We start from the raw sequence: 16494 nt of genomic DNA on the forward strand, positions 1-16494 counted from the left end.
TTATAGCAATAGACTCAAGGATCTCAATCTATTTGGCTTAACTAAGAGAAAGTTAAGGCGTGACTTGATAATAGTGTATAAGTATCTAGGTACAAAAATTTGATAATGGGCTCTTCAGTCAAGAAGACAAAGGGGATGACAAGATCCAATGGCTGGAAATTGAAGCTAGACAAATTCAAACTGGAAATATGGCATACATTTTAAAAAGTGAAGGTAAAACTATTCCATTATGCTGGATTTTCCATCACTGGAAATTTTAAAATCAAGATTGGTTGTTTTTCTAAAAAGATATGCTCTAGTTCAAATAGGAATTAACTCAGGGAAGTTCTATGGCCTGTGTCAAACAGGTGGTCAGAGTGGATGATTACAATTGTCCCCCTTGGTTTTATAATCTATGAATAAGCAATAGGAGGATAAAAATGTAATTGATTATACTAGCCTACATTTTTGACCTACTTCAATGAAGTCTATTTCAGGTTTGTCTGTTCTCTCCAAGTTGGCTGGTCTCCATGTTGTATTTTACCCAGCTTTACATAACTTAACTACCAGCATTCTGAAACCCATCTTTAGCTCAAATTTTTATTTTTGGTAGCTATGAAACAGATGGCATTCAGTATACAGAACCCATGTAACAGAAATAGGCACCAATCCAATGCAACAGTTATAGATGAATATGAATTAAAATAAAACTGAAAATAGCAAGTATAGTATACTAACATTTTCTCGCATAACAAACATGGCTGACATTTTTTGATATTCTTTACTGCTACAAGACTGACAGTCATGTGTGCCTCATTAATAAACTATTTGCTCTGAGTCCCTACCTGGTCCTCAGTAGAATGCACAAGGTGAAATGAATGGGAGTTTTTCCCATTGACATCAGTGAGGTGAGATTTCACCCGAATCCCAGTTAGACTCATAGACTTTAAGGCCAGAAGGGACCATCATGATCATCTAGTCTGACCTCCTGCACGTTGCTGGCCACAGAACCTCACCCACCCACTCCTGTAATAGACCTCTAACCTCTGGCTGAATTGCTGAAGTCCTCAAATCATGATTTAAAAACTTCAACTTACAGAGAATCCACCATTTACACTAGTTTAAATCTGCAAATGACCCAAGGTCCCCAAGGTCTCTGCCAATCTGACCCCTAGAAAAATTCCTTTCTGATCCCAAATATGGCGATCAGTTAGATCCTGAGCCCGGGGGAAAGACCCAGCAGCCAGAGACGTGGGAAAATATTCTCTGTAATAACTCAGAGCCCTAATTCTCCTAACTTACCCCTTTCCTACGGTTTGGCTTTATTGATCACTCACTGCATGAAACTCACCTATGTTTCTTCTCTAGGCTTGGCTGCCCCTAGTGTTTTCTTCCAGGAGTTCCTCTACCCTAGATCCCTGTTAGCACTGCATAGAGGGCTACTGCTATCTTTTTATATTTAGTGTTGAGTTAAGAAGTGTACCTTTCACAGTGAATCAGCAGAAATTCAGCAGCTTTATGCAGCATACTAGTATCTTTCAAAGTGATGTGTCAACAGATGAGCCTCTTATTATTTTAATTGTATTACAAGGCCTCATTATTTTAATATTGAGCCTGAAAAACTAATACATGGGCAGTAAAATCTTTTGTGATCATTTGAATGTTTTGATTCTGCTTCTGTGTCTCTCCCCCACACTCAGTTTGAACATTTTCCTTGCAGGCTCATGCAGAAAATATTTCCCTTTTTACAGTAACTCTACTTCACCCACAGCCACCTGGAGGCAATGGTAATAAATATAGATTAGACTAGACATAATATGCTTTGGCTTCTAGAAAGTCTTATTTCAGGTGTTCGCTAATGATTGATTAGATCTACAGAACTTAGGGACACAGTTCACTACAATTAATGGCAGGTGTGCACGAGATTTTCAGAAGCAGCTAAATGGTTAAGAAGCACAAGTTATTGAATTTCAATGGAATTTGTGCTCCTAAACCACTTTGCTGTTTTTGAAAATTCCATCCTAAACCTAAATATCCTCAGTGGCTCTGAAAAAAATCAACCTTAGTAGGATATTCAAATCCAACTAATGTTCCAGTATTGCACCGAGCTCATTGAACTGTTAAATTTTGCTGCCTCTTGGTGTCAGGCTTTATCCCCACAGGGAGAGAAAGAGAGAGAGAGATGATAGGATTTAGGGAACATCTAACCAACAAAAGGTGGTGCTAGCCCATTCTGAAGTCCATGCCGCTACATCTTCAATGATATTATTACAGGGGCTAGCTAGATTAAAGCTACTGGAGGCATGCCCACCAGAGCTGCAATCATACCTTCATATGCTCTGGAGACATCATATCTTAGAGAGGAGAAAGAAGAATCTGTATTCTGCCCTGTTCATAGGCAGCTCACAAAAATGGCTTCAAAGTGGTAAGGGGTGAAGAGCAGTGATCCAACAACTAACACAAGCAAAAAACAAACAAACAAGGGTTTAAAAAGGAATATGCCCCGAAAATAGATATTTCTGCATGTTCAATACGTTACCTGAATTCCAGCAGTTAACAGTTGAGGAAATACTAAATATTACAGATGACAGACAATTTCAAGTTAAGGCTGAAATTGTCAGTCAATGTCACATTTCCTTCTGTTGGCTTGGCAATGCAAGAGTATTAAATCAGTGTTAAATGGTGTATTGCATAATACCTCTTTGCAAGTGTGATGGACCCATGTCTCCGAAAGAACTCATGAAGACATCATCCATTATGATAAGTGGAAATGTGTGTTGTGGGCATTCGGGTACATTTAAGAAGTGTGACATAACTTGGCATTCCTGGGTAGTAAGCGTTTGCATTGAAGGATATCATACTTAAACACTGTTTTTTTCTTTATGAAATCTAAATATAAGATACTACTACTCTTTGATTACTGTACGAACCTAATATAAAGTTTTAGCTGGATTTTCTTTACATTTTATCCTAATTATATATGTTTATATTTCAAAGGCTTTCATAATGCTGAATTAGTACCATCGTAATCATGTAATGACAACATTTCTGGTGGTTTGAGAAGGTGGATGGGAATACGGACTCCTGGGCGCTATTCCAGCCTGCCATAAGGACTCTTGGATTCACTTCTTAACTTTATCATTGGCTTGCTTTGTGACCTTGGGGACATCACTACCTGCGTGCCTCCGTTTCCCCATCTATACAATGGGAATAATAATATTATCTTCCTCGGAGTGTAAGGAGGCTTTAATGATGTTTGTAAAGCATGTTGAGATTACAGATAAAAGACACTATAAGTAGAAATCTTTCCATGGCAACAGACTGAAATGAAGGATTATGACTTCATTGCAGGATCTAGCAAAAAAGATTGCGAAGGATAGAAATCTCATTCAAGTATAAATGCTTAAAAATGGCAGGGAATACAATGAAAAAGGATTAGCCATGTAAACAGCTTTTTACATAAAATACTATTTTCCCCATGTTTGCCTCAGCATGCAAGTCTTGCTGCAATACCTAGACTTTTTTTTAATACTTTTTATGAAGCCTAAAAAACTTCAGCTCATTTATCATAACAGATTCTTACTGAATGCGGGGGTGACGGATGGGAGGGACACACCATCAATGAAAGACACTAACTGTTTGCTGGTGTAAATATACACAAATTCACTGACTTCAATTGACTCTGTGAATTTATGCCAACAGAGAATTTGGCCCAAATATATTTTCTTACTTCAGCAATCATGTAAATTTTTGCACGCACATAAAACTGCCGTGAAGCAGCATAATAAATCCAGGTGTTCCCCAATGGCATTCCTAGTGTGAAATAATCAGCCCCTTGTATCTTAGCTAGACTTAATAATTGAGCATAGGATGAAAACTGAATGCTCAAAACAGAGCTCCATATTTTACTATTTCTTTAAGACAGAATTTTTCGGTTTTAACTGTCGGATACTGTAAACAATAACAGGCTTACTGAACAAAAAAGTTACTACAGAAAAGATATTTTTTTTTAAATGGTGATAACTGGTTTTCTGTCTTTAAGACTAAAAAAGTTCAGATGAATCCATTAACATAGAAGTAATAACAAGAATGCCCTTCACCGTAATCATTGTACTTGCTTGAAAAAAAACTATCAATATGTTTTAAAAATCTGGATGTCTTCTCAAGCAGAGCAACATGTTCCAAATATTTAATCTGCCCATATGATCTAACATACAAACAAAACCTATTAAGCTCTATACCCACTGCACAATTACTAATCCTTTCAAATGTTCTGATCTTAGATACATAAATACACTTCTACCCTTGAACTACAAAAGCTGGATTTTATAGCCAGGGATCTAAAGACAATTGTTCTTTAAGTCTAATCAGAAATTAATTATGCAATGTTCAAAAAATTAGTAGAGCCAAAACTGAACTCAATTATAATAATGGGAGGACTACATAGTATTCTTAGAACTTTAAAATTTCAGGTCTTTTGCAAGAAAGAAGTGTCTTTCACAGAAACCCAGCGCTGTTCATTGACAGTCACCCTGCCCATAAGTGTTTTCAACTTTTGGATTGTGTGAAATGCTGATGAAAATAAAACATTTATTATAGAGAAATACATAATTATCCTAAAAGCAGTAAGGTATAGAACAAAGGAAGTAAAACTTCGCAAGCGACCATGAGGATCTAGTTTTCCCCACACAGACTGTTTTTCACAAACATAAAAGGGGACTACTTAAAAATACAGGATATTTTCTAGAAGTTTATAATATTTGAATTAAGGAAACATTTCTGTTTTAATAAAAGACTTCTTAAACTGTTTTTAAATACAGGCATCATGGTGAGTAAGGAACCCAGCAAATGCTTACTCACAACCTCTGAAAGTGAAGTTGAGCCAGCCGCTTCACTTGCTTTGGAGATTAAATATGCATTGGATCCCAACCGACAGATTAAGAAAAGAAACAAAGCCCTTCAGGTGAGATTTAAAGATATCTGCGAGGCCCAGAATGAACAAAGGGACAAACAACTATCTACAGTACAGCATGCAGACACAAGAGAAACAAAGCCCATCTCTTATAAAGCAGCTTATCGTAAATATATGACAGTGCCTGCACGAAGGTCAATACCTAATGTTACTAAGAGCACAGGAGTTCAGACCTCACCAGATCTTAAAAAGTGTTACCAGACATTCCCTTTGGACCGCAAAAAAGGGAATATTATTAAAAGCGTCTCAGCTGTTGACACCTTTAAGAGTCAAAACAATGGATTTTTAATAGATATTAAGGATGAAGATAGTAAAAACTCAGGGGAGGCTGCTCATTGTAGCAAGGTCAGTGACCTAAAGACAGCAGAGTTTATTTCCCATATTAATGAACGCATGAATGCGGTAGATCAGCCTTCTAGTGACAACTGTTCAGAGGCATGTAAAAGCACTGATTTGCACAGCTGTACTAAAGAACCTCCTTCTCTTCAAAACTCAGCAGACTCTACTTCACAAGAGCCTGATTACCAGCTGCATGATAATGCAAAACATGATACAGTGCCACCGGATAATGAAGAATCTAATCAATCAGCACATGGGAAAGTGTTTAAGACGGAAGTAGGTACAATTTATTTACCTGCATCCAGTTCACATGCCACACAGCCTGACCCGCAAAACTCTGCAGCAGAGACTGAATGGTCACTATGCCCAGCAACAGATGAGGAAAGAAAGAGAACTGTGCATCTTAATGGTCTGCAATCCCAGTCAGTAAACGCTCAGGCCTGCTCAACACAGGCACAGTGCCAATCAGCCGAATGTAACGAACAGACCCTTCAGATAAATGTTTCACCTATGGAAGAAGACCAGCCTTGTCAGACAGCAGTTGCTGTGAGTGAAGAATGCCAACAAATTGTGCCTCACACAGACGTGGTAGACTTGAAAGCACAGCTTCAGATGATGGAGAATTTGATCAGCTCAAGCCAGGAAACCATAAAAGTGCTCTTGGGTGTCATTCAGGAGTTAGAAAAAGGAGAAGCTCATAGAGAAGGGTAAGTATAAACCAAACTGTTTTTAAAAGCTTTCTTAATATGTACTGTCATTTAAATTTGCTAATTTAATCTACACAAGAAGCATAAATCTTAAGTGAATTCCAGTACTGAACTAGTGTCATATCTTTCATACGTACTAAATGTTTTTGCTTTAGAAATATGTCCTAGGTTAACTACATAGCCGCCTTTAAAAATAGGTCTTATTTATTTATATTCCTTAAGTTGAATATTTAGTTGATTCATCTTTCTCGCTATATGTATTTTTGTGAAGGAATTGAATCTATTAGTCTGAGGATTAGTGCCTGAAATGACAATGAAGCTATTTCACTTTTTCTAATATGCACATAACAAACTACCTTTCAGAATATGCATTATTCAGTATGCTTTTTATATCAACAATTTGTATGAACAATAATTCTCTGTATGGCACTAAAAATTAGAAGAAAAGCCTCATTCTATAATAGATTTATCTTTTAAGATTAAGGGATATTAATACAACTCTGAACAATCTCATTAAATGCATGAGAATCTTGATTGTTTTATTCTTTAAACTTCAGAGTTTTTAACCTTATTTGTATTACTTCAGATATTTAATATAAAGGAAAAATTTGAATAGCAAGTCTTCTACACAATGCTGATACTGTCCAAAATATGCAAAATCTTTCATCACAGCCAAAGGAAAAAATATTTTGTAATTATTTCTTTTCTTCCATAAGCTTACACATTTTCTACAAGTAGTATTACTTTTGCATGAGTGCAAGTGATAGTTATTTAACCAGATACAGATAAATTAGTCTGTATCTGATAATTGCAACCCTTGGGTGCTTTTGGTGTCCCATGTACATTATCTTCATTTAATACTATAAGGATTCATTGTCGTCATTTGTTAGTTTTTACTCAATGGCTGCATTTCAGAAGAAACCCTTTTCTAACAGTTGCTCACACATTTTTAAACCCTTCTATACTATACAAGGTTTTAAATTTAACAACACACACACCCTCAGTTTTTCCCTCTCAAAGAAACATTAGACCTTTTCATCGTGTTTGGAGTAGATTGTATTAGTCACCAAAACAGTAGACTTAAGACTTACACTTTAATTTGTTGATTATTAAGGCACTAGAGAATGTTTTGTCAATCCTTAAATCTCTAAATATAATGCTTATAAATAATTTAAATGTCAACCAGTTTTCTGAACACATAACCTTTGTTTTAATTTGCTTACAGATGGTTATAGTATGTTCAGGATAGACTGATAGTATTTGGCCTTTCAGACTAAGGATCTACTCTCTCAAGCAATAACCGAAATAATGAACTCAAAGATACTCTTTAAATAAAAAGCGCAACTCCTCACCACCATCAATTCTGCCCCGTATTTCTCCTCACATAGATGGGTCCATTCAATGCACCCAGTCCTATAGCACTGATAAATCACTTTCCCAAAACCACAACTCCTACCTTAATCAGTGAATGATCCTCTATGAAGTTTTTCAACATGACAAAGCCCTTGTCCTGTATTTCCCCTAATTTATAACAGTAAACGTCTACCTTCAAAATAATACCCAAACCTAACGATATTAGCACTGAAAGACACAAGATGGATGAGGTAATATATTTTGTTCAACCAACTTCTCTTGGTGAAAGAGACAAGCTTTCGAGATACACAGAGCTCTGTGTAGCTCAAAAGCTTGTCTCTTTCAACAACTGAAGTTGGTCCAATACAATGTATTATCTCACCCACCTTGTTTCTCTTGTATCCTAGAACAAATACATCTACAACATCACTGCAAACAATATTAGCATTGACTGTTACACCCATCTTCCCCATATCTTGCAAACTGATCAGAAAGCAAGCCCTTTTCTCACTCTGATCACCAAGATAAGAGGTATTAGAACTCCATTTTGTACTAGGATTATTTCCTGCCCTCCCCCACTACTTTCAACACCCCTCATCTGTGCTCAGATTGTTTAAAATAGGTGAACTGCAACAAATTCAAACAATATGCACTTGCAGGCAAGGAAAAATGTAGTATTTCTGGACGAGTCAACTATTCAACACTGACTATTGTTGACGTTCCATTAGCATTTACATTCTAAACCCCCTTGGTATATACTTGTATGCTGGCCATTACATATGGATATAAGATAGCACACAGCTTGTCAGTCTGAATGCACTCTTTTTTGTTGATCAATAGTTAATATTTTTGTATTAATCTGAATTTACAAAATGGCCTCAATTTTTAAAGATCGGGATACTTAATCCAACATGTGGACTGTTCTCTAATGATGTTTGTCATTGTTTATAATAGTTGAAGAGTTTAATTTTGAAAAAGACCTATTGTGTTTATATTGCTTACTAGAGACATGCTATTATAATGATATATCAAGGAGTCATAAGACAGATCCCTTACAATATGAAAAATAATTGGATACAGATCAGAGAATGTAAAATCTTTATTGTAACATGTAGTGTAATCTTTATTAGGATGGCAAGATGGAGTGTAGGGCTGCTCTAACTTACACCAGCTGGCAATAGTCCTTGTGCACCAGGCACACTCTTGACATATCCCCGTGACGGTTTCTCAGGGTACCCAGGACTGTGAGTCACCTTGTTACCCCACTGCCTCAGCAAGAGAGAGACTTGCTTGTGCTTACCTGGATGTCAACTCTGGATGTAGATAGCAAGTGTGAAAAATTGGGACAGGATTGGGGGTAATAGGTACCTATGTAAGACAAATCCCCAAATATTGGGACTGTCCCTATAAAATCAGTACATCTGGTCACTCTAGTCAGCAACCTGACACCACTCGTCTGTTAGCCACCCAACCAATCTCGTCAGGGCTCCGCCAGCGCTTACGCTGCCTCACAGGTAAACATAAGTATACGCTAACCCCAGAGCCTCTCTGAAAGTATCCCCTGTAGTATTCAGCTGCTATCACTGGACGCTCTCAGAAGTTACCAGGTTCGCTGTCCCCAAAGGAACAACATACACACAGCCTGACTAAAACATCTCAGGATCAGCTCCTTTATAACATCACAGCCCTGAGATATAGTTATCATGAAAAGAATCATAAATTTAGTACTGGAGATAAGTATTTAAGAGAAACTGAGTAAGGATAATGGAAACATCAATGGTCACATATAAAACAAGTTGAACACGCTTCCTAAGAGTCTAAACTTAACTTTAACAGACTCTCACCTAAAGCAATCTCCCAGCATCCACTTTTCATGAGTGTAAAAAGTGCTGTCCATTTTGCTGCTCCCTCTTATATTCCCAAAGTTCATTGTTTTGCCTCCAGAGTCGGAATAACCCCCCGGTGATTTAGGGCAGGTCTATGCTATGGAGGAAAGTCAATCTAAGCTACGCAATTTGAATTACATTAGTAGCATAACTCAAGTCGACACAGCTTAGATTTACTTACCGTGAGCTCCACACTACGCTATGTTGATGGGAGATGCTCTCCCATCGACTCCCCTTACTCTTCTCATTCCAATGGAATAACGGAGTTGACAGTAGAGCGATCTGCGGTCGATTTAGCGGGTCTTCACTAGACCCGCTAAAATCAACCCCCAGTGGCTCGATCACCACAGCGCGATCCACCGGTAAGTGGAGACAAGCCCTTAGTCTCCAATGTTCTCCCAACCCCATATACTCCGTATGCAGATGTAGCTTTCATTGTGTTGACTTACAATGCTTAATTTACATAGCCAATACTGAGACAACTTCCTTTGTCTGACTCAGAGCCTGTTTGTCAACCCTGCCTTGATTTAGACATCTATTTAGTACGTATACACAACTTCTTAAATAACATCTGTACATACATCACACAACAATTAGGAAGATCGGTATGGTCCTGGATTCATTTAAAATCCCACATGACATTCCTTATAGATAAATACTATGTCAGCAATGTGTTGGGTGTCATGAGTTTATAAGGCCAGTTGGGGCTACTGTTATAGAACAGTGAACCCTCTGCCAATTAGCACTAAGTGGTTCTTAGAGTCAGAATCTCTACCTACTTAGAAATGGGGAGTGTTGTGCAAGAGCTGGATACACCATCTCTATGCCAGCCTAGTTTACCCCATTGCCAAGGGAATTCTCAGAATGCCAGATCTATCTGCTTGCCAGACTGCTTGCATCAACTGAGCAACACAAAGAGATCAAAACACAAAAAAGAACCTGACCCTATGCATAGAGTAAATCCATGCTTCATTGATTAGATTCCATAAGACAAGCTAGAAGAGCATTCTGATCCCTTAGAAAATGTCTACCTCATGAAGACCAATTGTATCTTAATCACACTTTTCCCCAAAATACACAACTCATGAATAAATAAACCTTGCAGTGTTCTAGGAATTTTCTTCCATAACTTGTTCATTTCTGCAACTTTTTTTTCTGCAGTGACCAGAAATGCACGAAGTTGTTCAGACTGTCCATCAGTCCTTTTTTACAATGCTAGAATAGTCACTTTTATTCAATATCTTGTTCTGAACTGACCCTGTCCTTGGTCAAATGGTTTTATTAAAACAAAAAATATTCCTCTAGTTCTATGCCTATCATAGCAGGCTCAACCATCTCTTCTGCCAAAATATCAACAATACTCAGCATTTCTACCACTTCATACTTTTTCACTTCTTGAATAATGTACATACACTTCTGAAGTAAATATAGCTTACAAAAATAATTTATCATTAGAAGATAAGCACAAACAGCTTAATATTTGGTAGAATAAAAATTTTTAACATTTAATCAGACTTTCCTCCATTCAAGAAAGTCAGGGGGTCTTAAGTACTGTGGTAGTGCCGTGGAATTAGTGCTCAGTGCAGTAATTTTCACTAATATTTTATAGGTCTTGAACTGCTATTATGTACCACTCATCACTAAATATATCTGTGCCAGCAACAGCTATTTCAACATCTCCAGTGCTAGTGGCATCACGCCCTGGGTGACATGCATCCCCGTTTACCTTTTAAGACTGTCATTTCTACATTCTCTCTACTCATATTTGTTCATACAGTAATAACACGCAGTAATACTCGACTACACTGAAGATGCATTCTGAACAAGTGCTGCAAAGAGAGAAGCTGTAATACTTGAGAGCAAGTAGAGGGCTCTGTTTGGCTCTTTCTGGTTTACATGCAGAAATCATACATTGGTCACAGTTCCTCCCCCAGTCCTGACATTTAGAGAAATAAAATCTGATGTCTCTTTTGCCTCTGGACTGGGTTCAGATCCCTGTATGCTTTTAACAGAACATTAAAATTAGGTCATAAAGAAACACTACGAGCCATACTGAAAGTCTGAGGTTTTATTTTTCTAAAAAAAATTAAAGAAAGTTTTGACATATTAAATGTCTGAATGTTTTGTAGGATTTTCTAGGGGAAGCCAAAATTTTGTATGTCTAACCTGTGATCAAAGAGGGAATTGTTTAAAAAACAAACACAGCTTTGTAGGGCTTTTTGTGTGTGGACATTTTAGGCAGTCTATAGAAAATAAAAGCTTAAATTGCACAAGTGACATATGTAAAAGTATCTATTATATAATCACTATTTACTATTTGGTTAGCTATTCATTTCAACAGAGAAAAGTCTAACTTTCTTTGTAGCATAGCAAACTGCTACAAAAGTGACGTGGAAAAAAACTGGTATATGATTGTGGGAAAAAGCCATTTACAGTATTATTTATTTAGATTATGGGAAATGGTGATGGGGATACAGTGAGCTAAAACTTAGGTTTAGACTTACAGGGTAAGTTAAAGCTGAGTATGTATTAGATATTGTGTAACCTTTATCAAAACTAAAGACACAAGATGCAGATTCAAAAACCAACAAACAAACCACAAACTCCCTGCTGGCAATCGAGGGCAGATATTTGGAATACCTTCCAGTGAGCTGTCATAATCATGTAGTCAGGTATTTCTCATTTAAATGCAATGGATACACATTTTTTGAGCCAAATTTTCTGTTTCATCTGTGCAACCTTAGTTATGCCAGTGAGGTTACACAGGAGCCACTGAAAGCAGAATTTGAACCACTGTCTTAAAAATTGGTTAACTACAGTACTGTACATGGAATTTATGTTGAATATGCACTGCTTGAGCATTAGGAGGATTGCAACATACTTAAGTGATCTGTTAAATTGTAGAACATCCGTGGCCTGTCCTTTGAAACTTTGAAGTATGACTAATGGCTATAAGCTAAGCCCTTTGTACTATATAGCAAAGTACATTGAAATTCTGTAGAAAGGATCTGATTTATGTGGCAGAGCTGTATGGGATTATATGACAATGTCAATTAAAAATCCATCAAGGTAAAATTTTCAGAAGATTCTAAGCGACTTAAGACCTTAAGTCCCATTGACTTACAGGCTGGGACTGGATGACAGGGGATGAATCACTCAAATTGACCTGTTGTGTTCATTCCCTCTGAAACATCTGGCATCAGCCACTGTCGAAGCCAGGATACTGGACTTGGTGGACCATTGGTTCTGACTCAGTAGGGCCAATCTTATGTTCTTAAGTCACTTAACATTTGAAAATGTGTTGCCCTTTTCAGAGTATTTTTCAATAAACTTAAAATGCACCATAGTGAGACTATATAACTGTTATTTGCACTGAAAAGATCTGAAGCAGCTCCTAGGCTAACTTCGGCTGTCTGGAGCTCGTAGAGCTAACTGAGTCTTAAAGTTTAAAATTCAGGATTCACACTTAATTCAAATGAATATGGGTGCCCATATTCGTTACTGCTATTGTTTGGAATAGTATTTTCGTGTCTGACTGGAAGGCAGTATAGAGAGAGCATGTGTGTGGGAGACAGACAAGGGCAAGAGGCATGTCCCATACAGTTCTAAGCTATTTGTAGTAGCAGCCTCTTCCTGGCCTCACAAATACTGCAGCTACTATTGATGCTGGTTGCCCCTACTCTCGCAATTCCTCCAAGAGAGTCACAGTCTCCACGCTTGGGAAGTTCCTAAGAACCACAAAAGCTAAACAACTTAGAAGCAAAGTGTTTCCTCCTTACACACAAATGGAAAAGCAAAGATCAAAGAGCCCATATAAATACACTCTATGAAAGAAGTTCTAGTGGGAATCGGATGCTCACAGTGGCCTGTTCTCATTCTGGAAAGAGCTGCTTCTGCCTGCCGCCTGCTCTTCTCTTTTAAGGGAAGTCATAGCACAGAAACAGGAATGGGAAGTTCAATAAAATTACTGTGGGTGAGACTTAGGCCAGGGAGGAAGGCAATATGGTGGACGGAGAAGCTCAAGAATAGAAGGCAGCTGCACATTTGCAGTTTTCTGCAATACCAACAGATTTTTATGATAACTAGAAACAGAGAGATCACAATTACATTATACGCTGAATGTATTTAAATTTTAACTTCTGTAGCAACAGTCCTTTGGAAGACAAGAAAATAGTGACTGAACTTCGCTTTCTGCTCTGTAGTCTCTACATTTTGGTTTGTTTGCTGATGGAATTAGTGACTTACTGAGACTGTCTCCTAAATTTTCAAACTAGTACTGCCATATTGCAGTGGATGCATTGTTTATAGATTATTCCTGAGTGGAGACGTATTAAGGTGGCTTGGAAACTGTGGTGGCTCACCCTTCTGAAGCAAAGACAGCAAAGGTCCTTGGATGTGTCTTCCTGGTCAAAGCAAATCATTCCACACAAGTTAGTGCACTGTTGAGGCTTGCTCAGAGTGGCCTGCCACTTCCTTGAATGTTTTTTTCACTTACACTGCCCCTTTTCACTGTCACCACCACATCTGCCCATCAAACATTTCTCACGTCTTCTTGACACAGCTATTCTAGTAGCAGCAGCAGTTGTGTTTTAATTTTCTAGATTCTCTCTCAAAAAAACCCAGCATCTCCAACTTTATTCCTCTTACCCTCCACACAAACACCCCTCTTTTGGGAACATCCAATATCTGAAATTCATTGAACTCCGATTTTGAAAATTGTCAGTGTCTGAATTGTCAGATGGCTTCTCCCATTCCTTGAAGCGGTAGTAATATTGGGACAAACACTGCATGCCTTCTTGCATGGGGTCATATTCTTACATGTGACACTTCCATAGCTTTACTCCCCTGTAGCACTTCTGTAGCTAATACTTTTTGTGGGAATAGGAAGGGAGAGAGAAGGTCCACTACTTTCTCTTCTCTGTGTGATCCTGTTTTCCTCATTCCAGCTTCACAGTGTCTTCAGTGGCCCTCAAGCTATCACCTCTAGGCCCTATGAGAACATTAAACGTTCATAAAGGTGCCTCTTGGTAGGTGCTAGGTCACAGCATAGCTACCACCCGTTACCCTTTACACCTCTTCCATAATAAAAACCTAGTGGACATAGAGCACAAATGCTTCACACTGGTTACTGGGAAGGCTTAGGATACAGTACATGCTTGGGATACAGACCTCATGACCTCCCCTGTACGGGTTGTGTTGGCACAGACACACCTGTTCAAACGTCCCCTGCTCCCAGGTTAAAACCCAGGGTCAGGCGTCTTCCCTCAATACTGCCTGAGAATTCTGAACAAGAGGGATCAGTGGGCCCCAAACTGAAGGTCTTGCTGTTAAACTCAAGATTGGTCATCAACAGATCCAATACCGTTCAAATTTTAATCACAGAGTCACCCCCACTTCTGGCCTGAATCTCCAAAACCGGGCTAGATGTCTCAACTAGACCTGTGAGGACACAGCTAGCTCCAGATGGTTATCCTGTGTTCCGATGAGCAGCCTATTTTTTCACCTAACTTCAAGTGCAAGTAAGGTATTATCCATGTAGGGGGAGCCAGGGGCAGAGCTTTCTCTCTGAAGGACCTGTAGCAGTGAAACAGATTTCCACTAGATGTGAACGGAACCCACGTCTTGTGACTTTGAGAACATGATGTGCATTCTGTATTTTTTGGGCAGGTGTTCTCATAGCAATTGGATGTGATCATTCTATTCCTCTTGGATTAAATGTCTAGAAAGTGGAGAAAAGGGAGGACAACCTTTCTCTATTCATAGAGTATTCCTTATAATACCTTTTCAGAGAACCCAGATATTACGACAGTTAAGGTTTGAGAAATACAATAACTGCCCTGCCATGTGTCTAAACAGAAAAATCAAGCTGGAAAAAAAAAAGGAATGAATACAGAATAAGGAGGCCATTAAAGTGGTGCAGCCATACAAAACTGCTGAAAAAGGAAACTTCAGTAACGGCCAACTTGCAGAAAAAAACCAAGAGTGGGAAAAATTTCAGTAACTGAGTGAGTTTCAGAATCTTAATACTTAGCCTTTTTCCTCAAAAAATGACGTTAGGATCCCAGAAAACACATCTCATTTTACTAATTCACTAATAGCTTGGCTACACGTACCATAGAAGCACAATTAGAATATCTTCTGTCAAAAATGGCCATTTAATTGGAATCAAACTTCCTGTCTGGCCTTTCAGATGAGCCAAGATTTGAGGCATTCAAAGAAGATTCTGATGTACTTCTAGCGGCTATTTAATGTGACTGATATTAAAGACAATTTGAAGTCTCATCATATTTTACCTTCCCTTCAGCAGGAATTCTGAAATATGTCTGAGAGTAGGGTCCTTCAGCACGAAGAAACTTTGAAGCTAGGAGGACCATAGTGGTATGGAAGTAACTGTGATCTGAATTCTCTGCTATTCATGACTAACTACATTTCCAGGGTGTTAGTCCTCAAAAGTTCCCACATTCCTTTGTAATGCTGTAAAATGTTAACTAGCCTTCCTGATAGATCCATTCATATTAGTTGCCAAAGATGCTTTTCCAGATGTGTCAAGTTGACCCTCCATTCCTCACACAGCCCTCCAAATTATGTACCTGCACGGACAGCTTTTCTACTAATCAATCATTTACAAAGGATACTATTTAGGCAGTAAATATTACCAATTTTCACTTTAAATTAATAAAGTAATCCTATAATAAATTCATTTTGACTGTCAGTGGTGGAAGCCAGAGAGATAGGGCAGTGAGTCAGATATCTATCCAAACAAGCTAAAATGAGACACAAAGCTTAAAAGGTATCCACATTTGAACTGGTATTGTTCTGAGATAGATTAATCTATCCTATAGGATAACCATGACAGTTGTGTCTGAGCACCTCCCAAAACTATGAAGTTCACAGAGATACATTCAACTCTTTCACCATTATCAGAAAAAAATAGACTTCAAGAGTGTGGGCAGTTATTGTGCAATGGCTAGACTGAATAGGTCAGTTTTGTTTTGAAACTGCTGAGGGTTCATGATAGCACTGATTCTGGAGCAAAGTTCCAGATCTGCGAGTCAGCCAACAACAAAAGTTCTCCACATGAGTCTTACTTTTGAGGCTGACCATTGGAGTGGGCCATAACTATTGTGGGAGGTCATTGGGTGAAGTGGTTCTTATATAAACTCAGTCCAGTTCCATGGAGAGCTTTGAAGATGAAGACCAAAACCTTTACTTTGACCTGATATTCAGTGGAGATCCTAATAAGAAGCGGAAAGCATGG

At 38.2% G+C, this 16494-nt stretch overlaps 2 protein-coding genes across 2 annotated transcripts in view; one reads left to right on the forward strand and one right to left on the reverse strand.

Moving 5' to 3' along the window:
• Positions 1 to 16494, reverse strand: part of DOCK1 (dedicator of cytokinesis 1) — a 549703-nt gene that overhangs the window by 321711 nt on the left and 211498 nt on the right. The gene's annotated exons all lie outside the window — the stretch shown is intronic.
• INSYN2A (inhibitory synaptic factor 2A) overlaps positions 4805 to 16494 on the forward strand; it is a 57359-nt gene continuing 45669 nt past the window's right edge. The window contains exon 1 of the mRNA XM_077820983.1: positions 4805 to 5997. Coding sequence (XP_077677109.1) covers positions 4805 to 5997 — 1193 coding nt within the window. The remainder of the gene's footprint in view (positions 5998 to 16494) is intronic.

This window comes from Eretmochelys imbricata, chromosome 7 (genome assembly GCF_965152235.1).
Source record: "Eretmochelys imbricata isolate rEreImb1 chromosome 7, rEreImb1.hap1, whole genome shotgun sequence".
Taxonomy (NCBI): domain Eukaryota; kingdom Metazoa; phylum Chordata; order Testudines; family Cheloniidae; genus Eretmochelys; species Eretmochelys imbricata.